Genomic DNA, 27,930 nt, shown 5'->3' on the forward strand with positions numbered 1-27,930 from the left:
CTGGGCTCGCCTCGCCTAATGGACACACACCCTAATAAAATTCTCGCGGAAAGCCCAGCTTCATACGTTTGACATAAGCGTTACGGGATTTGAATTTCGAACGGTATTGTTTTAAATGTTTGGGCATTGGTACATTTGCTTTTTTTTATGTAATTGCTAGCAAATTTAATTGTTAGTTTAGTTTTCTTTTGCTTTTGCTTAATAACGGACAATTAGTAATTATTATATATCATTCTAGGTAGATTACTAGGAAATGTCGTGTCTTATACAAATTTACAATTATTATTATCTATCCTTAAATAAAATTTGAAGATTTTGTACCACGATTGGGTGTCTTACCCAATTGTGGTATAAAATTTTCAAGTATAGGTATAGATATATAAAATCTTCGGATGACTATAAAATGCCAAATAATAAAAAAAAAATTCAACAACAATATCTTTGAACAAATTTCAGATCTGACTGAGGTTTCAATATTGTATTCGGGGTATTATAACAGATCTGTCAAATCCATTCACCCCGATCGACAGAACGATCCGCCAAAAAAATATGGTAATTAAAAATAAAATAGATGATAATTAAAAACGAAAAAGAGTACAAAAGCAATGTTACATATGTTTCTACAAATAAATATATCTTTATCTTTATCTAATGCTAACCTTAAAATTTACAGTCGGAAAGCATTGATATATTAAAAAAAAAACCATTAACTTAAATAGTAGACTTAATAGGCTTAATTGATTTAAACGTTCGATTTTTAAAATGAGAAAGATTTTCATAATTTTATTAGAATTTCATTATTATAAAGAATTTAAATACTGTCCGCCAATTTTAAAATGGTGTTTTTTTATTTATATCTTGTTTATATACGTTAGTTTTATGCTATGATTTGAGAATCATCATGAGCATTTCCTATTTGCACTGTAACATTTTATTATTCCTAGTCATATCTACAAAGATTTCTTACGGCTCTCCTCTCTACAAGACAAACAGTATCGCTACAGTATCTAAGTGTGAGAGGTTGACTGTTGACCCTCAATCACACATACATTCTATTGTTTTTGTTGTTCGCCAGCTTGATAAACTCTCAACTGATATAAATTCTTAGGACAAGTCTTATAGAGTAAATGTTGAAGAAAAAAACACGTAGCCATAGTCACGATGTATGTAATCGTATGCACGTAGTTACTGGGTCGACCCCCACGCCATAGAATAGACCTTTGACTGCACGGATAGTCGAGTGGTTGAGGTCACCACGCCAAACCCATAGTTCGCGACATGTCGCGGGTTCGATCCCCGTGTAGGACAAGCATTTGTGTGATCCACTAATGCTTGTTCTGAGTCTGGGTGTCTTTGTGTGTTGTTTGTTGGACTCGTTTGTTTTTAAATTGCAATTGCTCGGCGGGCATTTGTCTGTTACATTTAATAACGTTATTTTTATATTCGTTCAGACATCAAAACCCACGCAAACCTCGACGAAGGTTTGGTTCGTTAAAGGGTGACGCTAAACTATTTGAGCGTTTTTCTGTGACAAGTAAATACTCAAGTGTAAAATCACCATTAGACTTCGACTCAAAGTATAAAAGAGAGATATTATCTAGAATTAATGTCTGCACCAAATCACATAGAGAATTACGTGATTTGTATGTTCGTTAAACCCACCCGCGACACAAGGATTTTTCCCAACTACGTGTAGTACAACTACAGTAGTTTTTTATAAAAAAAAACCTGTAATAAAACTCTATTAACCACTTCTGTAACGCCATTTATATTTATCACCTACCACTATCTTCGTACATAACGTAGAAACTGAGTCATGATTCAAGAGATCACGTCTTGCTACATCGATAGCTTGATTTCAGCCTTCTAGGAAGCTGATAAGCTTAAATAGCTGAGCTTAATAGTCTCCGACTAATCTGGTTCAAGGGACTTCACCTTTTAAACTAAATACGAGACGAAATAGTATTTTTTATATGTGACTTGTTATAGTTTGTGAGTGATATGTAGGTACCAGTTTTGAGATTTTTTTACGTAGCTACTAACTTAGCAAGATAATATTGTATGTCGTTACTATAACATATTTGTGTAAATTTCGTTATAAGTTTAAGCATTTCAGTTTTTTTTTAATTCCTTTCCCAAAGAGTTAAAACGAAGCCAATCCGTATCTCATGAAACTTAGACATTTGGAATTTTCACAGAATAGATGATATTTTTCTGCCGCTATAACATTAATTACTAAAAGTAAAGATTGAAAAAAAAAACAAAATTAAGCATTGACTGTTACAGTCACTAAAACAGGCAGAAAATAGTTGGATTGAACTTTGCAACATCCTACTACTATTATAAAGGCGAAAGTTTGTAAGTATGGATGTATGGATGTTTGTTACTCTTTCACGTAAAAACTACTCAATGGACTTGAATGAAACTTTACCACAATATAGCTTATACATAAGTATAACAAATAGGCTACAATTTTTGTGGTTTCTAATGTGAGGTCGTAAAAAAACACATTTTTTGCGCTTACATTGCTAACGCTGACTGAATCCTACAAGATAGATAGAAGGCAGATAGATAGATAGAAGGCAGGTATAAATTATATTTTCTAACCACGCGGACGAAGTCGCGGGCAACAGCTAGTTGCTATATATATTACCACACCGTTGTTCATGTACCTATTAAATGTGTTTTTTCGTCTTTTTCCAAAGAGACAATTACAATAAGTAGGGGTAGGTTAATTTTAGAAACAACATTATTTCACAAACGTACTCTTTACAACTCCATATTTGAAAGACAAAGAATAAAAAAAAGTCATTAAATACCTAAACGTATCAAACAAGACAAAACAATAATGAATCACATTTTTATCCGTCGTGTGAGTAACCTTTGTGACCATATGCTGAGGAGATAGCGCAGTGGGTCACCAATACTCCAAACGGTACATTGTCGCAATGTGTTAGAATCTAAACGTCACACGCGGTTAGCAAGCCTCCGATACCCTGTTTTCCTGGGTGAAAAGCAAATTCCTTAAAGCTTAGCTGAGGGCATGGCTCAGGGAACTGTCGGACCCTCTACTGCTGGCTTTAGACATTCAGAGGGGGTTCACACAAAAAACGCCTACACTAAGGAATTCAATAACGTCGTTAAGTCGCTGATTTCAAGAATATTTCAATCTCATGCAGGCACACGATGGACGACAGGCTTGGCGATCTGACATTTTTAGACTCATAAATACTTTCCTATGCTGGTCCTAACAAACTGCTGCTTAAGCCCGATGTTTATTATTAGCATTTATAATACCGGAAACAGAAATACATCATCTTTAAAAAAACACCTTTTTAACCATCACAGTTCATGAGCTACGACCTGCCACCAGACCACAAAGCAGAACCTAAACAACACGATTCCGTTTCAACAATTTTCCTCCATAACCCTACACCAGAAAAGCCTGAAACCTCAACATAGTCTATACAAGTACCTACTAATGAAAAGAAACAACGACACTTGGAAGCCGTTACACTCAATCTACTTAATATAAAGCCAACACACGTTTGGAGGAAACACTAAAGCAATTACTGTAACTGCGTTTATTGGCGGCTTTTTTACCCCTTTCAGTGCCGGCAACCCGACCCTTACCGTTATTCAGGGTTGTCATGGCAACCATTGGTAATTTAAGGTACTTTTCTTTTCGTTGATTTGTTTGGTACGTATTTTTCTAAGACTGTTATTCATTGATTAATGTGTTAATAATTAGATTTTGCCCTCGGTTCTCTCACGAGTTTGTGAGATGTAAATAAAAAAAGTAGTTTATGTGTAAACCCTAGGTATTAGTATCTTCCAGACTGAATGATTACAAAATTTAAAATGTAGTCTTTGAGAACCCTAGGTTTAGGCATCCACCATACCAATCTACATTATTTTAAAATGGGTCTAGCCGCATTATCATTAAATGGTAACAAAAACACACACATAAACATTCTGACAAACTCTCACCTTCTTTTTCAAACTATTATAATCTCTACTATCCCTACTTCAATACTAATATAGTAAATGCGAAAGTAACTATGTCTTTCTGTCTGTCTGTTACGCTTTCACGTCTAAACCACTGAACTGATTTTAATGAAATTTGGTACAAAGATAGAACTGACCTTGAGAAAGAACAGGATAGTTTTTATCCCGGACTTTTGAAGAGTTCTCTTGGAAACGCGATATAACCGACCTCAACGCAGGCGAAGCCGCGGGCGAAAAGCTAGTTATAATATATATAGGTTGTAGAAACCTAATCGACGTCCGTGTAGGATACGACAAAAACCGATGTCTGCAGATGAAGTTTCCCCAATTCTATATCCAAAAACCTTCATATCCCCACTTACAAACCCATATCCTTACGGGTTTCGTACTTTAGGTCAATCACCTTCGATAAAATGCAGAACCCATTTGAACCACGTCTTGCCAGTTGACCACCTCCTCTATACCGTCCTATCGGTACAGACAGCAAGAAAAGTCGATGAAAAGCTAGGAACCCGCTACTAATTAAAGTAATATAATGTTAACAGTATTAACAGTTATATCTATTATTTGCAGTCGTGAAAGCGATATAGCGTACTACGTAGCATAGAGCGCCGCCTTCCTTCCACATGTGCAGTAACAATAGAATTATTTTAATAAGCCAGAGGGACTTTCAATACCTGAAAAATACTTGATAACATCCCACTAAAATGCACGCAAAAACCACTAAACGTATTTCAACGAAATTTGGTACACAATTAGTTTATAACCTGGATTGACACATCCCAATTTTATGTTCTGTTAGGATCAATTTTGACTTAAAACAGGCAGATCTGCTGACAACTACTAGTGTACCTATTTGTATATCATATTTTTGTTCAGTAACTTCATTCTTCTTTAAGCTTTTTTGTTTTTCGATCCCAATACTTGGCAATTATACTTCATTATATTACCTAACCTTATATACCTAAAAGTGAATAGACTTTTGTTGCTGACTGTACTGATATATGTATATAATATAACTATGTCCTGGTTAAGCCTCTTAAATGAGGTTCCCAGCTGTATTTGCTCGCGGATTACGAGAATATATAGGTGGACCTCCATTATAGCACGCATTTTCCTTTTTCTTTCATACCGAGTTTTTCTTTAAGAATAAGTACCTCATAGTTGTAAAAGTCCTTTTCATGATATACATTGGTTGAAACGTTTTGAAAGAGATTTTTTTCATATAGACTTTTCTTGAACTGTTCAAAATGTGCTATGATCACAGGGAATCATGATGCCTACAACTATTTTTTTACTTACTATTACTTCTTATTTGTAGATCTCCTATCTAATATTTTAAATTCCCGTGTTACAATGTTAGTTACCGTACTCCTCCAAAACGGCTTTACCAATTTTTACCAAACTTTATATGTGTATCCAGTAAGTAGGTCTCAGAATCGACTACTATCTATTTTTCATAACCCTAAGTGATAAGGGTTGTCCACCCTTAATATTTTGTCTCCACTGTGATCTTCGACTGTTAGGCGGTACGTAGTTCGCCGGGACAGCTAGAATTCTCTAACTTATCATTATGAAAAATATTTCAAACTATCAATTCGGCCTATCTAAATCCACAGCGGTACTCTATCAGCAATAGCGTTGACTTACCCATGTGGATAAAACCACCCATCAAAAGAGAGATCGACAGCTGGACAGACGCCACCGAAAAAATGTTAAAGCATTATAAATTCTCGGTGCATGAAGCATTGTGCATTGCCACGCACCGATACCAAAACGCGGAGGACAAAAATCAAATTCCGTCTAGTCTTTCACAGGGCAACACGCTTGATAGGATAACATACATCCTGACAAAACCGTTGTATCCAGATAGAATGATTCTATTTTTAAAACAACTGAGCAAACGTAGATTTGATTTCAGAACACTGCTTCGAATTAGAAACACCAAAAACGTTATTCTAAATTTAAAACATTTAAGAGAATAAACAAAAAGTGTACGCGTGGGAGTAAGAATACTTTTTACAGCTTTCATGATCGAAATTGGATTGAAGTTCTCCCGAAAAATATCAATTCAATTCATTTGATTAATGTAATGTCAATATTATTAAGTTAAATATCGACTGGCATATAAAGAAGCGACCGCACATTCGATGTAATTACCTTTCCAGTTCACTGGCCTGTAATTAATTCTTTAAAATGAATTATTATATTTAAACAAGAGTCTTCATATCAGGAGAATGCAGACAGCTTTTAATATGACTCTCAACGAATTGGATTAATTACAGCGGTAATACAAAATGTATGTTGAAATTGTTACTGTTATAAACAGACTTCAATTGTAGAGTATGAACGATAGCTATTACAATTTTATTATATCAGGTTTCTAAAGACCAGTTAAGTTTTCATAAAACGTTAACGTCAATACAAATTACGGAGTTGAAAGATGGCAATAGGGATGACGACTAGGTATAAAAAGAAAAAATCTCATTAGTCCCTCAGTTAGATAAATGAAAAGTATGAGACACGTATTTTTTCCCTTTTCAGAGAAACTAGAATTGACAAAGATTAACTGCTTTAAAGTTTAGGAAAGGGGGCTTGTGACGTAACGATATGGTAAAATTTATACTCAATTGTGACGACACGCGTAAGTTTCATTCACTGTTATTTGGTCAATTTATGTTTGCGGGATAGTCACGTGACTTTTAACATAAAATGACTGTTTCATACATTTGAGTGTTTATTTATTGATGTTAAATATTTTAGCAACGACGCTTTCTTATTGGGGCTGTTTTGAAGTACAAAACCCCCATCATAATAAGCTCATTAATTATACAGCTATGTTGCCACAAACAATAATGGTACAGTGAAAAACTGATACAAAAAAAAACATATACCAACCGACAAACATACATACCTATCACTAAAATCATTCCATACATCTTTTTCATAACGAATCAAAAACCAAACATTCACTACATTGAATTCAAAAGGTGTATTCCATCGGATAGCGAGTATCGATTCATTTGATTACTCGATATGTAATCGGTATTACCAATGTATCGATATATCAGCACGGTAGCTTTAAGTACTTGCTGGATATTACCGGGCATAGTTCGATATTGCGAGCGTAATTTAGGCGGGATTCAACGGACGCAATGTACTGGATACCTATGGATTACCATTGCCACTAAAAACGTGATTATTGCATTCATTTTCATATTATTTTCAATTAAATCGCGGTAATCCTGTTTTATATTCATGATGTGGATATTATAGTGACGTCACGATTTTGGTAGATTAGCGTGATTGAAATCGGTATTAAATAGATAAATCTATTTGATTTATATCCGAGGGCTGTAATTTTATTAGGTATTTATACTTTTGGTAAATTGTGGGTCCCGGCTGTTATTCCTACATCTTTGACAGTCGTCACGGGTAGTCAGAAGCTTGAAAAAGTTTGACAACCAGTCTAACCAAGGGGTATCGTGTTGCCCAGGTAACTGGGTTGAGGAGGTCAGATAGGCAGACGCTCCTTGTAAAACACTGGTACTCAGCTGAAACCGGTTGGACTGGTAGCCGACCCCAACATAGTTGGGAAAAGGCTAGGCCGATGATGATGATTTATACTTTTGGTGCAAATCGAATAAAGTTTGAATAAAACTTAAATCATTATATTTATTTAGCTTGTAGGTTTTATAACATAAACGTCGTACTTATAGGTTCCTATGTAATAATTTTCGTTCATCTTAATCTTCTCCAGGAGTAGGAGCTCGTAGATAAACAAAAAAGCACCTCAACTATAATATTATTGGCTTGCTAACTTCCTTAATGACTTGCTGCTATCGCACAAAATGTAAACAATACTCTTTACATATTTTAAATATTCACAAATATGATCGATACAAAACTGCTGTGATAGTTCTCTTAAGTCTTACTAATTACTAAATTATAATTAACGTTACTTTACTCGCGGGGGATTTCACAAACATTTATACTATGACGTAATATAGACATAGAACAAGCCATCATGAATAACACAAAAACTTTCCTTTGCGACAATCGAACTCGTTCAGTCACAAAGTCAATTCCTAACAATATTTGTTCAGATCATAGCTACATAGGTATATTACTTTCGTTCGTTTACTTAATAATCTTGCACCCATCTCTACTTGAACCAAGCAAACCTACAAAGTAACGAATGACGTCGATATTTCATTATAACGGGCCCTTTTGCTATCAACGGCCTAAGAAACTGTCGCAACACAATTACTTCAATACAATGGCGTATCTTTAACCTCTGCCCTAAGATAAACAACCCAGTTTATTTTAAATGTATTTATCTATTAATGAACGATTTTTCTTCTTAAGTGAATGAACTTTGATTTATGATTTGAATATAAGTTCCAGCTTTGCAAGATTAAAGATTTTAATATGTATATGATTTAATTCAATGTGAATTGAATTGACAGTAATCAAAATCGAGGTAAAGCAGCGATTGGAATGGTCATGAATTTGATAGGTAACCAATTTCTTTTACAACTTTATTTATCTTTAGCCTATCTTAACGGAACCTCACTTCACGAGTCTAACGTAGGTTTAAAATTAGATTTTTGTATACTCGATATTACCAAATGATTTCTAACATAATATAAACTGAGTAACTCTTTAAAATAATATCAAGATAAACATTGCTTTAAAACTAAAGCTAAATTTAGGGCAAACCACTCGATTATCGTCCGACGAAGTCTGCAAACAATTCAAGTCTAGAATATTTTAATATTTCTCATAAATATTCTCTTAAAATACCGAGATATTTTCATCTTGGGTGGAAAAACTATTTTTATAGCCAAAGAGTAGCGCTCTGCAACATCTTTATTTTAAAAAGGGTGTCTTAGTAATAAAACTGAAAGCCCATAATTATACGCGCAGTCTAGTGCACCTTCTTACGAGTATATGATAGTCCAGTCTGAAAACTATATATTTAAGAATCAGATTAAGAGTAACGGCAACTTTGTCAATGATAGCCTAGTCGTTCTGTCCATTGACTGCACGGATAGCCGAGTGGTTGAGGCTAGCAAGCCAAACACACTGAGCGCGACGTCTAGCGAGTTCAATCCCTTTGTGTGACCCACGAAACAAAAAAAATACCAAAAAACGGTCGTCATGTGTTTTATTCATAGCAGTTGCTACTTTAGTTGAATAAGCACGTTTCTTAAGTACCTATTCATAAAAAATAAACAATTTAAACTCTTAAAAGATTTATAAAACCTTTTGTTCCGACCAAAACTTTGCAAATTAATCTTCTAGTTAAGCCTAGCTTCTAAATATCCAACCAAATTGTGATACCACCTTACAATGTCAATACAAAACAAAAACGCATTATCTAACAGTTGTTTGTACTTTCTAAACGTTCGCAAACCTCGAGTGCATTAACAGAATTAAAAGCAGATATTCCAAGCGCATTGCATTAGTCCCAACATTCTTTTTTATATTAGATCGTCTATTACGACCTGGAATTTATATCTAGGAAAGTACTTGACCTATAATGACTAGATAATTATGGATTTTTTGTTCATTTTAGAAAAAAATTAAATTATTATTATATTTAAGTTTTTTCATTAATGGACAGAAACTTCATTATATTGTGATGTCATATGATAGACATGGCCAGACTCGCCCGTTCTAAATCTTAAATGATAAATCGGGATAAAATCTATCCTTTGTGTCTAATCATGGTTATAAACTATCTGTGTACCAAGTTTCGTCTAAATCCGTTTAGTGATTTTGCGTGAAAGAGGAACAAACATCCATATATACAAACTAAGCATAGTACACACATTCAAAAATGATAAAAAAAAGCATACCAGTTTTTTTGTATTAATAATACAAGTCTGTCTAAACTTCTAAGTTCTAAACTAGAATACCAAACACTCCAAACATGTTTAAAAGCTTTGAAATAATACTCTCATACAACCGTCATACATGTACAAAATGAGGATTATCCACATAATACATTCGTCTTAAAGTAACATTAAACAATTTTGTAAACCTAATGCCTTGTTAGTGGTGTCATTAATCTGTCTCTCTTTGCTCATATGAAGTACTTTCATAAAGGGTCTGAATATTTGCGAAGAGATAAAACCTTGTTATACTTTAAGTACTTAATTATACTTATTATTTATTTTTCAAGTTTAGATTCTGTTTGTGATATTTTCTGGTCATAAAAAAATTGTTGACTATCAACGTGTCTATTTTGTAGTAGGTACTTAATAGACTATAGCATTTTTTTAGAAGAAAAATGTTATCCAGTAAATTAATGACTTTATAAACCGTTGAAAAACAATGTTTTTTCTTTTAATGAACTTTTTTGGAACAGAACTTTATTTAACACATTTCTGTGTTGAGTTTTGCAACTCTATCATATTTTACGTCACATTTTATTAATTTTTACGTAGAAATAAAAAAAGAACCTTAAAATGCTATCAGAGTAATCTCTGAAATATAGTGTGTCGTGGTGGTCTTGAAGTTGGATATATGGTTTCGTATGAACGAAGTCTAGGTTCCATCCCAACGTGGGCCAATATCAATGCTAAAACCTTACCATACCGTTGTACTTTTTTTACAACTTCCTTAAAAAAATATTCAATTTAATTCCTTGTATCGCGCGGTTTTTCACAAACATTCACGCCACATGCACAAAGACACCCAGACTCAGAACAAGCATTCATAGATCACACAAACGCTTGTCCTACGCGGATCGCTGATTGAACCAGAAACGTCGTGGCGACTTGAACCACTTCGCTACCAACGAAGATAGTTTTACAAATGTATCCAAATCAATGTGTACTTTTTCCTCTTTTACCTTTATCAGGCAGTTGCACGTCTTCTGAAACTTTGAGGGTTGCTCTACGGCTCTGCCAACGAAATGTCAAATTAAGTTAGACGAAACCGGACAGTTGTTAGTTCATGGTTCTTGGTAAGCTTTGCTCGTAACTTTACGGGGATTGAAGTGGAATACGGTGACTCAGTTTTTTCTTATTGTATATTTTTAAGGTACTTTAGATAATAGGTTAAAATAGAACAAGGTTAAGATAAAAATAATAAGAATCTAAAATGAGGTTTAGCAAAACCTACACGACAATCGAGTTTAATATATTAATATAAATAACTATTCTTAAGATTTCGCTGTCTATATGTCTTTTATCTGGCTGAACCGTTTAAGCTCGATATAAAAATTGTAAGAGATGATATATTTCTGTTGCCATCTTAATAAACAAAATAATCAGAATCTAAAATAAGATTTAACAAAACCTACACGCGATTCGAAGCTAGTCTTTTAATAGTTTATATTCTAACATTCTCATTATAAGACTAATACTAAACCTATTGTAATATCCAGATAGGCTATGCCTAGGCAGGCGCTCGAAATACTATCTCAGCTGAATCGACTAAGAAAAGAACTGAAGTCGACATTACCTTGGGAAAAACACCAGCAAATAGTCCCGAATAAAAGAGGTTTGATAAAAAGCCGCAATTACAATATAATCCCATAAATTATGTATTTTAATTGCGCACTCGAAAGCACAAAATTAACCCCAAACATCAAACATGATGAAAACAGCAATTTTCTAAGGTTAATAAATATATAACATAAATTTATTTATTTCAAAGGTCAGATATAAATATACTGAATGATAAAAGGTCGTTGCCATTTTGTTTTATTAATGTCAGTACATAATGTCAGGAAAACGTTTTATTATCTTAGTTTGGTTACGGACTTGTAATGAATGAAGGCGGGAAAATTAGAACTTTCCATTCCCGTGCTTATTTATACCACTATTATTAATCAGTGGTAAAAAAAAACTTAGCCGTATTACTTTAATTTTTTTAAGGGAAGGTTACGACGAGTAACAGTACAGTTTGGGATCAAAGTTTAATAGATCATCTGTGTGTATAAATTAAAGACTCTTCGAAAAAAAGTAAGTATCGACTGATCTGACCTTGAAAATATTTTTTTTCCAGAAGAGACTGAAGTATTTCTTTTTTTTAGCTTTTTTCATACACAATATAATTATTAAACATTCAACCGTGGTATCCAAAACATCTTGGAACTCAAGAGCCTCATAAACCCTATAAAAATAAACAAACAAACCAACAAAAGACATGAATACATTGTTACAACTAATTCATGCCAACAACACAAGCATTTGATAACCGAACAATTATTTAGAAAGGGCGACACGGCCCTCCCACGCCGGGCACAACGCGGTACTGTCTAGTCATTGCTATTACTAAAGAAAGGTAAAAACCCCGCGCTGACACCTTTTGTTTGTCCGGTTGTCTATTGTTCTGTAAAGAGGCGGCATTGTGCTTGAATTTTAGAAAAATGAAGCGGCTTTCAGTTTTGAATGCGGAACTATTTGGACAATCCGAGCGGCCATGTTGTGTTGTTTTTTTTTTCGGGTGTTGACGCAAGTTACTTTATTGGAATAAGACTATGGTTCTCTGTTAATTCCCTTTTTAGATGCAATGATTTCACTGAATAGAAGCGTCTTGTTTTAATATGCACTTCTGAGAAAAAATAATATTCAGACAAGCAATTTCAGTTTAAGAAATTTCTCCAGAATTGATTAAAGTACGTAGATAGTAAAAAGTCTACAATATTCCGATCTCGATGAAATCTGTCAGTTGAATCAAAACAAGCCGTTTATAATAAAATATTAAGCACACAATCAGATTGATATCGGAGAACGAAATTAATGAAAACCTCTAGAGAAAATATTTGAGAAATAAGGTCGTTTAAAATTAAGACGAAATACAAAACAACGAAACCCCAGTCATTTATATTTAAAACGATTTTAAGTGCAAGTGACAGGTATTCAAAATACAAATTCGATGATAAATTAAGGCGATAATTAAACCAAAATGTTTATGATTTCTACAGATTTTCACCCAAATATTTATTTCGCAACTACTTAATTCATCAGTTTAAAATTACAAAAAAAAAAACATAATATTGGTACTATTACATTCAGCCATCTAAAACCGACCAGTTTAAATAATAAATAACAAATTCATTTCGAAAATCAAAATTGAGCGCGTATTTATAAGTCTCAATCAATTTCTTTAAGTTTCGTCGTCAATATGAAAGGCAGTCAAACGTTTTGCGTCCTGCGTTCCTAACAAGCGTAGCCTTTGACTCCTGGCTTTGACTTCAATACTTTGGCTAACCCAACGCTCTGCTGGATGAAAGAACGGTATAATGACGTCACTTGTGCTTCTTACTAATTTGAAATTGAATTAAGAATGTTATTTTGAATTGTTATTATGAGAGACTTTTTTTAATGGAAGAAAGAGCCTTATTTTTTTTATATTTCGTTTTTATGTGCATAATAAGTTTATTTATAATTTAAGTCAAATTAAATCGTTATTCGATTGATGAAAATAAAAATATGAGTCTGCAAATGTCTCACAGCTGGAAAAAAAGGTTTGATTATAATTTCGATTTTTTTCATTCAAAGCCTTATTTGAAACAAAGCTATCATGGATGTGAAAAATAAGTTAGAGAAAAAAAATGCTTCAAAACAACTAATACTAAACCGGCTTAGAATAATGAAAAAGTTGAAAAAGCTCGTTCTTGTTTAAACTAATGAACGCGAGTTTCTAAGTAAGAGTGCACTTCAGACCGCTGAGATAGCTCTCGGTTGTTTTAGTCTATTATTTATAAATAAAACTAGCTAGAAAATATCGTATCGGTTCTTAATTAGAACTTCGAATTCCAGTTTTTATAAACCGCACTCAAAAATGACTTTTAAAAAGTGTAGAGGAATGGATTCTGAAAAAAAAAACCGAACGCTGTTTTAAAAAAAAGTTAATGAGAAAAGAGACCTAATTGTAGCTTTATATTCTTGTGGCCATCCCTTTTAATTAAATTAATTAAGTAAAAAGCCTTACTAATATACGACCCCATTAATAAAGGGTCTAAAAATACCATAGGTCAAGTGATATACCTAGCAACTGAAAAAAGGTCTTTGTCGATCTGGTAAGGTTAATTTTAAACATTTATTGCTGAATACCTAAATAGGATTACTTTGTGTATTTTAATTAGCTTTCTACAGGTCTAAACATAAATTAAATATTGAAACCTAAACACAAAACTATCAATTAAGTTTGTCTAGTAATTAAAAAGTCTAACTTACATACAATTTATACTTTAAAAAAGTAACAACCATAGATTTGATTTTTAAAAACTGAAATAACACGGCTTAAAATATTCGATTGTTCAATAAAAAAAAGAAAAACTTTCCGAATTTAAAATTGCTTAATTATTATTTTAACCAACTCTCTATTCCCCTATTTAAAAAATAAACGTATAACTAATTTCAGTATTAAATAAAGGTAAACTTACATTTCGTTTCACAAAATCACAGTCACACAATCCGCGTGTCGTGTCGACGGGCGCGCGATACGTCCTCCCGGTCCGGCACACGGGGGAGGTATGAGATGGCGCGCCGCCGAATTTACGGCCGCAAGACGCCTCTTCAGACGCGGGCAAAACGCGCGGTTTTATCACGTCATTTTTTTGGTTTGGAAGTGATTTAATTTTGTTTCGTAGTTTTTTTTTTTACTACATACTTATAAATATTATTTATCATTAGAAATACATGTTTAAACATTTTAATTTGGTAAAATGTCCAATGAAACTATCTTCATAATTTGTCTGTTGGATCTCAGCAGTTCATCGTCTTTTCAAGTGCAACAGTCCAGAAATAATTGTTGATAAAGGTACTATTCTAAATCAACAAAATAAGATTAGTGTGTTTGTCCTTACCAACTACATACTTTTTATTTAGAAAAACTATCAAAAACAATACAATCCGAATTTAAAAATAAAGGTGTCAACACACCTGACAATGGCCCGTGACCATGATACCTGCAAAGGTGTCGAAACGTTGGGAACTAAAATTTAAAATTAAACCGCGATAAAATCCGTAAAAGTAGTTTTATTTCAAAGTAAACCAATGAACAAAAAAATATCAATTACCAATCGCCATCTTACCACGCCATTCACAAAACACCTCACAATCGCGCGCCAACTCTAATCTGTGCTCACCCTAACACACAAGCACACCGGGGTGAATGCCCCCTGATAAGATTGTGTTGCCGGATGAGCGCCAGCATCTGACAACAGGATTGATCACCGTAATTACTGCTCCAACTCCTCATATTCATAATTATGACGCAAACCGTTTGTCAGATTCAATTTGTTGAACTAATTACTACCTGGGGACGTACTACTATATCTCTCTCTTATTGAGGTAGTGGGAGAGAGATGCAATGATACGGCGTGTAGTGTGCTGTCCCGCTTCCACAACTCGAACATAGTTACTTTAGGAGAGTAAAGTAAAATTATCGTAGGTGTGGGATAGAGATGCAATGATAGGACGTGTATTGCGCTGTCTTACTTCCACGCGTGGAACATTCTTATTTTAGGAGAATACTCGATTGGATGTCCGGTTTCACTTTGTTCTAATTGCTTTCGTTATTATCTAGTTTTCATTATTTTTGCCACGGCACGGCCTCTACCACGAGTCCACGAATTCTCAAAAAAAATGGCTTGGTGTAAGAGAGAGACCTATCTTCGCCGTGTAAGACGGTGTCTTGTTTCTTGCTCACAATGAAACCAGATAGTTGTAAGTATTAGTTGCGGTAAATTACTTTGATAACATCGGTGGTGACAGGAGGTCTCCATATCGTTTGAAACCTGTTCCTTCAAATCATCCGCAAGACGGCATAATTCTAATTACACTACAAACACTACATCAACACTACAGATGACCTGAAAGTCTTATTTCTGCCTAACAAATTATAAATGCGAGTTGGGTTCTATGTATGTGCGTTTGTTAACTCTTCACGCCCAAACGGCTGGATTGATTTCGATGAAATTTGCTTTTTAGGGACCCGACTTCTCGGATAACTTATCCGACTCCGTTTAAGAAATATGCTGGTAAGTATTAATAGGCGAAACCGCGAGCGACAACTAGGAATTTATAAAACCCATAACCTACTTAAAAGAAACGCACTATCAGCATATTTTATCAGTGCAATATACTGTATTGTATTGCCCTTACAAATATACCTACATTTGGGTAGCTACTTGTCGGCGAGAAATTTTCGTTTCTCTACAAGAATTGTTGGCGACAGGAAATCTATCGCGGAAATGTATTTTGTATCAAATGTTTCACGTTGGTTTTACGTGACGTGTTACGAAGAAAGAAAATAGAGAGACAAGAAATAGAAGGTAGAAAATTAAAAAAACAAAAACAAAGGAAAGATGCAATATTAAAAACACAAGAACAATTTTATTTAGTTTATTCTTATAAAGCCCAGCTACTCATTTTAACGACAATTAATTTTGCAATTTGTTAATGTTAAATCTTATCAGAAAATAATCGATATAAATATTAATAAATAACAGATTTTCTACTTTCATAGTGTAGCAAACTTGTTAGATGTGGTTGAATACTGCGAAAAGGATTATATTAACTATGTAACTAGGTATAAATCGATCGTCTTTCTACTACCACCTTGAATAATTATAAAGCATTTGTGGAAGCAAGACAGCGAACTACACAAAGAATACCGCCGACTCCTTCACACAATCCCTACTAATATTACAAATGCGAAAGTAACTCTGTCTGTCTGTCTGTCTGTTACGCTTTCACGTCTAAACCACTGAACTGATTTTAATGAATATTGGTACAAAGATAGAGTTGAATTTGAGAAAGAAAATAGGATAGTTTTTATCCCGGACTTTTGAAGAGTTCTCTTGGAAACGCGATATAACCGACCTCGACGTGGACGAAGCCGCGGGCGAAAAGCTAGTGAGAATATAACTTTAAGAGGTAGTATTCGCTCCTTAGCTCTGCTTGCTCTGAGTCTGCACTCTAGACACTAATAGACAACTATTTATTCTAGATTCAATCTGGAACAATATTTATTGAAGCTTCCAGCTAAGACTAATTGAATTGGATAGTTTTAATGGGAATTAGGTATAAATCATGCTTTGTATTTCGTTATTCGCTGAAAATGAAATATTTTGCTCTACACTGCAAAATAACTTCGCCCAGAGATAGCTTAATGCTTTCAAACTGCAATTAAATATTTTTTTAAAAATACATCAAATCTTTAAATAATGTTTTATAAATTACGCTGAAAACAAAAAGAAATAGACAAATTCGCTTCTAAGACGACCCACGGACCCAAACTATTAATACTGCATTTCTTTAGGTAATTAAAAAGGTAAAAACCCTGGTACTCTTTTTGTAAAAAACTCAGTTTCAAAATTAGAGGTGTACTTAAAGAACACCAAATCAAAAGTACCACTGATTTATTTCGACCAAGTTCGTACCTTTCTAAGTACGCATCAAATGGAATATAGTCTATAGATAAGTAAGTATTCCTGAACATCAAAATCAGTTCTCAGAAAATTTATAAAAAAAGTAGTCAAGATTTTTCGAAAGGACCAAATTAAAAAAAAATCTAAACGCTTCTAGGAAAAAGCTGCTTATTTCCATTCTGAAGCGTTATTAACAGAGTTTGTTTAGCACATAGCACTAACAGTCTAACAACATACCGCGGCAATGGCGGCTGAATGTACGGCAACAATAAAAATAAATCTTTAACATGTGTTAAGTATCCCCTACTGAGTGAACTGTAACTGCATTTAATGTATGCCATAAATAAACTGACATTTCCAAGTGATCCCCTATACCATGAGCTAGCCTAAAGCAAGAAGGCATAAGTGGGAGCGAGACAACACACAAAACTACTCGCAACAGTGTCTTGCTTCCACATCCGCATAAAATAAACTTTAAAAGGACTTGTTAAGAGCATTGAATAACATACTATTGTATAAGTTGCCAACATACCATTAATATCAAGTACCATAACTATGTAAATATAGGAATAATAAATATATTACTACAAAGTCGTCATCTCAATTTAAACACAAGGCAAAACAAGAAAAATGCCGCGCTTTTTATTTACTACAGATAATAAAATAAAAGTATGCTCAAACATTAAATATGAAAAAAAACCTTTTATATTTCATGCCGTACACGTTTACTGGGTATAAAATAAATTATATCTAACAATTATATTTAGTTTCTTTTGCTGAAAATATAAATATTTTTATACTAACTATTTTTATGTAGTAAAACTTGTCTTTGTATTTGTTATCCGTTACAATAAGATATTGTAGAAAAATGATTTTTATTAACTGGTTGAATAACAAAGCCTAAGGTAGAAAAAATAAAGCAATGAAAAATAAACCAAAATCAAATGGCGTATCAAAATTGTATTCATAGAAAGTGGCCAGTACTTTAAAATAAATTGGATTTTCATAAAACTATTTCAGAACAATGTTGATTAATTTATGGTTTTTTTCTTTTATTAAAATAACTATTGTATTAAGCTAACAATATGTGAAATAAAAGTACTTATTACATTGTACTCGTAATTATAATTCGAAATGAAATAAACTCTATTAAAACGTAGGCTGTATACTAAATTCCATTGCTTTCCCACTACTTTAATTAAAAAGTGGGTAATTTAATTTTGTGCCGCGTTTTTTCTTGTGAAATTTGTAATGTAGTTTCTCGTAAATTAATTTGCTATTAACTATGTTCTATGATAAAAGCGTTATGAACGGTGATAAATTGGGAAATGTTTGGAAAAGCGCAAATAACATGACAACAGGCAATGTTGCAGATTTAAGTTTACCAGAAATATGGTGAGATTCGTTTGTACAACGTATTTTTTTATTAATTCAAACTAAGCGTGTCTCATTCATGTTCTTAAGATTTTATTACCATTATTCCGGTATCATTTGAGTTTAAAGTCATTAATAGATTTTAATTTTCTCATAACAGTAATTATATGAAATATATTTTTCTTCTTTGTTGTCATAGATCGTCATAATCATTTTTTGATTCTGATCTAAATCATGAAAACTCACTAATTATACTTGAACTAGTTCTTCTTTACTCAATATTACAGAGAGGTAAAAATTGTGACATTCCATGGGGTCAGAAAACCAATTTTGAAAATTATTTTACTTCGAAGGCCTATAACATATATCTCACTGTCATAATTATGCCACATATCACCCTAAAAAAATTCTGGCAACCGAAATGGACACAGGTCTTCCAGTACCTACTCAATAAAGTAGCTCTCAGGACACTTTAAGTAGATTTCTTTTGTTTTTAGTACCGAGCTAGATTCCTTGGTTAATAGCGAAGCTGAAGAGCCCCGTAAGAGGCTATCGCTTAGAGCCTCTTCCAACCTCATTGGGGGTGCAGCTAAGCTCTATAAATGTAGTATACATCAGCTATTCGAAGGTAAGTTATTGTTCTATTACTTATACACCGTCATGTATCCAATGACTAGAACACGTTCATGATAAAAAAATAGGTATTTATGAGATTTGAATAATGCAATTTTTATTCAATATTATGATGCAATTTGTAGTTTTTTAGAAACACATGTTGCGAGCGCGGTCCGAGCTTTGTAACAACGGTGAGGGGCCCTCGGCGCCTCGGCGGCGTTTTTATAATTTTTAAGAGTATATTAATTTTTCTTCGTACTTATTATCTTAGTTGATGATAAAAAAAAAATCGCGCCTAGGGGTATTTTACGTCGGATACATGAACTGGGCTGCTTTTGTAAGACGACTAAAAAATCACGGTGTATATTATACTAGCTGCGTAGCAACCGTTGTTTTGCCATTAAAATTTGTTTAGGGAATAAAAAACAGTCCGATTCTCAGCCCTTCCCAATATGTACACCGTGACACGAGAATTTTATATGCCTAATAGATTTCTTCATTTAAGTAAAATATAAAATCTATTAATCTAGTTAAATGTGTAAACCTACACTGCCTAACGCCTGTCAGATTACTTTGCGCAATACCGTCGCCATAAAAAACAGTTATTGACGTAGTTAAGCACCCTGACACTTTAAAACGTACTTACCTTAATATTTTATTTAGACATTCATTCGGAATTTTGTTTAGTGTTAAGCACAAATAAAGTGAACTACCTTTTGAACTTTCTAATAAATATAATGTGTTTCTGCAGATGTGAATAAACTGGATGAAGAGATATGGCGACGTAAAAGACCGCAGTCAATTAATACAAGTAAGTGATAAAGTTAACATAAATAAAATATATTCTTCCCTGAGGCTTGTGGCTGTAGCATTGCCCAACCTATTTTATACCAATGCTATATAAACGGGGGAGAAATTACTCTGTTAAACTAAAACCTTATACAATTAAAAAATCCTCACCACACGGACGAAGTTGCACGCAACAAATTATGATAATGTAAACACAGTTCTAATATAGTTACTTCACATAAAATAGTAGGACAGTCCTTTGGAAACGTCAGCTTGATCGCAAAGCGACTGTGTTTCATTAATACTGTAACGAAATACTTTGCACGGAGACCCAATAAAGTTTCACTTTTAAGTTCCTGCTGATTGGTATTTGATGAAATTCATTTTAAATAAGAATATTTAGTCTCTTGTGCTTCTATTGTACCAAATAATTTATTTATATCTGTTAATGTTACATAAGTGAGTACTATCTTGCGAGTCCGAGTGTGTATGTGTGTATGCTGAGTCCATCGAGTAGAGCTAAGCTCTTGAATTAATGATGTGATTGGTCGGTATTAAGGTAGACTATTCAATCTGACTAATCAATAAACCTAAAGATTATTAAACAATCTATACGCTTAATTTTCTTCTGCGAAAATTAAATTCCGAATTCGACATGGATTTTATCTTGCCAGATCTCAAAGTTTAGGGACCAATTTAGGGACAGATCCAGATTCAACATTGTTAGGGTTCGCACTCAAAAGGTAAGTGAGGCTCCGTTGTCTGTCCATTTATCTATCTGTTCGTCCATCACCAGTCATCTCATGAACCGTTATAGCTAAACAGTTGAGATCTTCATAGATGATATATTTCTGTTACCTCTAAAATAAGAATAATGATCAGTAGTAAATAAATTTAACCTGCCTAAACAGTCCTAAAATTATACTTACGTCCATAAATCCTTTCCGCAAAATTTCCCTTCTTCAACAAACCTCGATAAACCAAAACAGCTGTCGATCGCACAATTCGTAAGAGTCTTCAAAGATTGATGTAGTTTCTAAAACAGGAGGGACAATGACGGGATAGAACATAACACTTACTACCAGCCGGCAGTAATCTTTACAACCAACTGACCCACTACTAAAAATACCCAATTTAAGACAGCTCTCGTTGTGTAAGTAAGACAAAACGCTCGCAGTGTAAAACGCCATCTCACTTCAACATTACCAACGATTCTGCTCCAATAGCTTAGTAAACCATTTAACCGATTTAAAATAACATAAAACTTTGGCCAAGTTTCTCGACTGAGAACAAATGAAGTTTAACTTGGACATGAACGTTGGAACTCGGATTTCGGTATTCATTGCCGGTTGGAGTTTTACAAAGTCTCGTTACAAACCACTAATGTGCAGTACAGAGTCTGCCAGTGATGTGTAACAAAGGTTTAGGATTATAATCCTTATTGCTTTGTGATAAGGATCAATAGAATATAATTTACAGGTTTGGATCGGCCAATGTTTTATTTTTAAATGAAACGTATTAAGTCTAGGTTTAGTTTTTAATTGTGTTAATAATGAAAACAACTATAATCATAGAAAATAACATACAGCAGGTTATTTACTGGCAAGTGACGTCACACGAGATTTTAAGTCACTGTAGCCGCTTCAGGTTTTGTTTGCGAGATATAAGAAAAATAAGCAAACAATATTTTTTTGAAATCTGTCTGATGGGTTAAACATATTTTTTTTTGTCAAAAACCCCTATTATATTAGTTACAAAACATAAAAATGGCTAGACATATTTGAGTAAAAGCCCTTCTTTGACGCATTGTAACGTAACGCGCTTTGAGCACTCATTCCCTGAGCACAATCGCTATTCATTTTCTTGGTATTATCGAGCGTATTTCTGCAACTAGGTTACAACGAAATACAATACCTACCTGGTCGGCCATGACAGCTTCCAATATCAATGATAGATACCGTTTACGTGCAGTCTACTGCAGGTATATCCTAACTAGATTTCTCAGTTTCGATATGGTGTATTTTGTGAAGCAAGGCGCCCGCGCCATCAACATTCGTATAATAATATAAAATCATTATTAATTTGGGTAATAAATGAAAAATGTTATTGTTCAATAGATGAATACTTAAACGAAAAAATTAGATATTTTAATTTATGTTTGAGGATTAGACTTTATATGTATTTAATTGTATTGGTATTAAACCGCTGTTTGCAATATCATAATGTAATATGTTGGTTCTAGACTATAAAAAAACTGTAGATCTGACACCTAGTGCAATAATATTCTTCCAAGTAAATAAACTGTGAATTCTATTCTGTTACATGTTAGGATGATTTGATCATTTGTAAGAATTACTAACAGATAACTGAAGAAATCAAACCTATCGCTATTGCATTAGTTTTACAAAGATACTTACTTAATATGGCCGCTAAAAAACTCGCCACCTGAATAAAAAAGGATTCGCAAATGCATTAGAAAGTTTTACCACACAAATTAACTATCTTACTTATACAAAACCATTGCATTTGCCTGTGTCTATCATTTTCTGTTCTAGGTTCCTCTGAAACTGATTCTTCTGAATCGGTTACATCTCCAGACGGAATGAGACGACAAGCCACATACGAACTCGGTAAGCAGACCTAGATAAATAACCATAGGGAATTTGTCTTAATCTATATCTATACTTCTATACTAATATATAAAGCTGAAGAGTTTGTTTGTTTGTTTGTTTGAACGCGCTAATCTCAGGAACTACTGGTCCAAATTGAAAAATTCTTTTTGTGTTGAATAGACCATTAACCGAGGAAGGCTTTAGGCTATAAACCATCACGCTGCGACTAATAGGAGCGAAGATACAATGGAAAATGTAAAAAATACAGGACGGGTATAAATTATAACTTATATCTTCTTCTACCCACGGCAACGAAGTCTCGGGCAACAGCTAGTCTAATTATATAAATCGGTTTAGTCCGTCAGAGAAATTCACAAAAAATATTGAATATCTACATATTTTTTATTTTATCACATCATTCAAAGGAAGAAAGATTAAAACCACTTAAGATGATGGAATCTATTGGGCTGTTATTGTTATTCGGTAGTAAGAAGAGATTCGGGGTTGGAAGCACTGTCCCATAAAATTTTTGTTTAAGAGATAAAAGAAAAAAATATTTATTTAATTTGTTTTGGAAATCTGACTGACGTAGTAAACAGATTTTTCTGTCGACTAAAAGAATAACATATTATTAAAGTTACCGGATCGTGTCAAAAGTAAACCGATTCATATAACAGCAAATAGCCAAAACCATTAATTTCGTAGCAATTAATCAAACAATATCTTTCCTAATGAACCCTTTAGAAAACTCCTTTAAGCAAAGACGGAAAATTCCCATTAAACTGTATCGCTATTTGCTATCTTTCCACTTTTAATTTCCGGATTTAGTAACGAAAGGAAGCTTTAGTTCCGGGATAAGACAGCAACCGACAATCGGGTTTAAGGTAACACTACAATACAATAATGGAGCATTTGTGTGTTATTTCAACAAATAGAAATATGTACCGATTTTGTTAACAATACTAAGTCTTTGAAAATGGTTTAAATATTACCAAAACAGCACAAACCCGAAATTACGAAACCCCAAAAAAGCGTGTACCCTTTTTCGTAATTTCGGTTTTGAGCTAAAAACTTGTCTCATCAAAATCAATAGAGTTTATTTTACTATGGTTAATAACATTATTCACGATGTTACGTTTATGTTTATATGAACAAATTGTTTCCCTGAGTTGTTAAAGTATGGTAAAAACAATATGGACGAATACCTATACCTAATAGCTAAACCTGTAATGATTAAAAATATTAAAATTATCATTAAACATTTTCACAAAAAGAATTTGAATCAAATATTTACAATACAATGCAAATTTACGTGAGTGAGTTAAACAACATTTTTTAAATATTTTTTAATAAAAACGATTCTACCATCATTTCAGACACATCTCTATCTCCATATAAAAGAAGCAGAATAGATTCAATCACCAAAGCGACTCCAAATTATACTTTTAGCAGATCTACTGACAGTGCAGATAAAGAATCTTCTGAGTGTGACGTCACTGGTCACTGTTCTAGAACATACTGTGACGTCACTTTGGATGATTACGAATTGACATCTAGCAGTGATAATCAAGCGGATAAAGAGGTGAGTTATACCAAAAAAACAATCAGTTTGTTTTTTGGTTTAGCGAATTATTTTGCCTTAAACCTATGTATTTTTTCCTATTAATACTTTATTCTTGATAATTATATCCCACCAAAAACATTAAATGTAAAAAAATGCCAAGTCTCTCGATGCAGTCTTTCCATCGTAAAAAGTTTTGAGATCTCATAGAAGCCAAGTCCTATTCAAAATATTTTGTAGTTATAAATCAACATTTAGTAATTGTATCAATAGTTTTCTTTATATTATAATTATAGTGACTTGGCAATGAGCACAAGAAGAAACAAATAAAACGGCATATTTGTAGGAGTTGAAAGTTACACACACCGCATGCGTAAACATTAATATCACAAAATTAATTTTCTTTTGGTTTATCCGTGTCGTCCCAACCGAATTTCGGCAACGGCAGTCAGTCTTAGTGTACTCTCGATTCATTTACTTTCATAAAGCGATGGCCCGTAAGGTATTCTTAATTATTGTATTGGAGCATGTAGTCGGTAGTGACCATCATGATTCACACATAACAAATAATCTGATCACTGGTCTCGTCAGTAACATTTGCACATAATTCCAGGCATCAAGCAGCTTCTAATTTGTGCTCATTGCCAAGTCACTATAATTATAATATAAAGAAAACTATTGATACAATTACTAAATGTTGATTTATAACTACAAAATATTTTGAATAGGACTTGGCTTCTATGAGATCTCAAAACTTTTTACGATGGAAAGACTGCATCGAGAGACTTGGCATTTTTTTACATTTAATGTTTTTGGTGGGATCTCATTTATTTTTTGTAAGTGTATTTCTTTCTTTTTTTTTAGGTGTCATAATTTCTAGGACTTCAGCTACTGCTTTGCTTAGAACCCATTCTCTATCTCTATCTCTTTTGTTTCTTCTCTGAGACTTCGTTACTTCTAATGTAAACAAGCTTAAACTTATATATATATGCATATATATATCTACTAACTTACAAACTATAGCTAAACTAAACTAAATAACACGTAAAGTTCTCCGAATATCAATTATCACTACAATATTTTTTAGTTTCGAAATGGTTTTTCATAGACAGGTGGCGCTATCAAATGAAAATTATCGAATTATTCTGAAGTACTACTTAGACTGCGCTTTGTAACGAAACCATAGCGCGATTCAGACACGTACAACGCCATCTATCGAGCGCGCATACAATATTTATCGCAATACAATGGAGTTTTAGCTTTATTAATTTAATGAATTATGAATTTTATGTATTAATTTGTATTAATGATAGTCTGTGTATTACATTTATATTATTCTTTTCTATTCTATGTATGTATTCATCCAATTGAATAGGTACTTAAACAACGAACAAAGTTATCAATGCAGTCAAAATCCATACATAATGTTCTTGCCAAACCGCAAATATAAAATTGTTTTCTATGGCATATTATTTTTTAATGTTTTTATAATTTTTTCCTTTATATGTGGCTAAGGACCTATCTTGGTGCAAAATTTGAAGTTTCTAAGTCTGCTAGAAGTACCTTAGATTTTTGATGATCTGTCAGTGAGTCAGTGAGTGACAAAATGGTGTAACTTTGATCGACCGTAACTCCTAAACCATTAATTCAATTGGCATGTAATTTCGAACTTAAGCTTGTTCTAATGCCTACTATTATTCCCCGAAAAGCTAAACTCCTAGCTTTGTCCACGTCGAAGATACAGGGGGGGCGAAACAGCCGCGAATCGCTTCGAGAAAAGATGGTACGGCCGTGCCCGTTTTGCTCGAGACTTGGCAGGGGCACTGCCGTGCCCTCAGATAAGGAAACATAGATTGTAAAATAATTTATAAATATGGTAATAGTACTTAAGATATAGAAAGAATACTGAGAAATCAGGAAAGAGAATTCGAAATAACTGAAAAGAATGCCACTCTAATTCATTTTAAAAAGTATTCATATTTTTTCATCATAACTTTAAGAAAAAAAAATCATTCTAAATAGGGAAACTATCTAGCAATTAACAACTTACTTCAGTAATATATTGCAATCGACCAAAATCAAAATCATCAAGCATGAAATTCCCATTTCCCATGCTTCCAGGCACATGCCGATAGCACAGAAGAAAACAGAGTCGATAAAGAAGTACAAACATCTCCTATACATCTTACCTCATCTTCATTACAAACTGATATGGAAAATGGATTCGACACGAGCCTTCCATTTGCCTACGTATTGATACACGATAACTATCGATCAAGGTTCCCGAGCAAAATGATTTTCACTTCTATTAATAATGATGTAAACCATCTTTAATTTAACCTTTTTGCTTTATTGTGTTGAAGAATGATTTTTAACTAGTAATAGAAATTTTGGACTCAGTAGTAAATAACATCCACTTAATAAAAAAATAAAAAGGCAACATTGTTCAAGTGACGTGTAGTGCGTTGTCTTTAAATTAAATCGAAACTATCGTCAACTAAACAGAAATGACTCAGAATGTCTGTAAGTTGTTTTTTTTATTAAACCATATTTTCGAGTCTCTTTCATTTCTTTGGTTACAAGCAGTAGGAACGTTAAGCTTAGAATCGAATTTATGTGAATTATATTCTTTTATTTAATATAATAATTATAATACATTCACATAAACTGGGTGTGAAAAGATTATTCATGGTTGATCCATAGTCCTTTTTTTACAATAATTACTTCAGAAATGTGATAATTTAAGATTTAAATCGTAGGTAACCAACTATTTGTATGAGTGAAGGTTAAACAGTTTTCTTTTGTTATTAGCATCGGAGTACAAGTTTCTTTTTGATTGTTTTAATTATATAATTTCAATTCTTCAGTTTTTTTTTACTATATCCCATAAATATAATTTAATTCTTGTGAAATAAATTGTCTTAATGATTCTGATTAGATAGATTCTGTTTTTATATATGGGTACTTATGTCTGATAAACATGATTAACAATGCTTCGTGTGTGTTGTTATCTTGTCAACTGATATATGATACTTTAACACAGAAAATTGGCCGATGACAGAATGACAATTGGATTAAATACGACACGATTCGGATTATCCAAAAGCGTCTTCCACGTCTTGGTAGGTACAAGACCTAACTGAGATACTTTTTTATTATTTTTCTTAATTAATTTAATTCGAATATTACTCTTCGCTGTGTTTTTTGTCTTTTAAACAATAAACAAAGAGCCTACAACTTCAAGTTTCTCTATTTTTCTGGCATTTGCATTCAATTAATAGTACACAGAACTAATATTAGCAGGCACAAATATATTAGCACTAGCTGTTGCCCGCAACTTCGTCCGCGTGGTTAGAAGATATAAGTTATGATTTATACCTGCCCTATTTCCATTTTATTTTCGCTCCTATTAGTCGCAGCGTGATGATATATAGCCTATAACCTTCCTCGATGAATGGTCTACTCAACACAACATTTTTTCACAACACACAAGAATTTTTCGATTTGGACCAGTAGTTCCTGAGATTAGCGCGTTCAAACAAACAAACAAACTCTTCAGCTTTATATATTAG

At 33.2% G+C, this 27,930-nt stretch overlaps 2 protein-coding genes across 2 annotated transcripts in view; one reads left to right on the plus strand and one right to left on the minus strand.

Moving 5' to 3' along the window:
• LOC113502885 (somatomedin-B and thrombospondin type-1 domain-containing protein) overlaps window positions 1–14,583 on the minus strand; it is a 64,042-nt gene extending 49,459 nt beyond the window's left edge. The window contains exon 1 of the mRNA XM_026884626.1: window positions 14,417–14,583. The gene's annotated coding sequence lies outside the window, so the exon portion shown is untranslated. The remainder of the gene's footprint in view (window positions 1–14,416) is intronic.
• Window positions 14,584–18,522: 3,939 nt separating this feature from the next.
• Window positions 18,523–26,692, plus strand: LOC113503147. The gene is made up of 6 exons (XM_026884965.1): window positions 18,523–18,802; window positions 19,279–19,409; window positions 20,148–20,207; window positions 22,741–22,815; window positions 24,141–24,379; window positions 26,480–26,692. Exons 1-6 carry the CDS (start codon window positions 18,693–18,695, stop codon window positions 26,690–26,692), a joined length of 828 nt encoding a protein of 275 aa, XP_026740766.1. The 5' UTR covers window positions 18,523–18,692.
• Window positions 26,693–27,930: the final 1,238 nt, after the last annotated feature.

Source organism: Trichoplusia ni, chromosome 18, assembly GCF_003590095.1.
Source record: "Trichoplusia ni isolate ovarian cell line Hi5 chromosome 18, tn1, whole genome shotgun sequence".
NCBI lineage: Eukaryota > Metazoa > Arthropoda > Insecta > Lepidoptera > Noctuidae > Trichoplusia > Trichoplusia ni.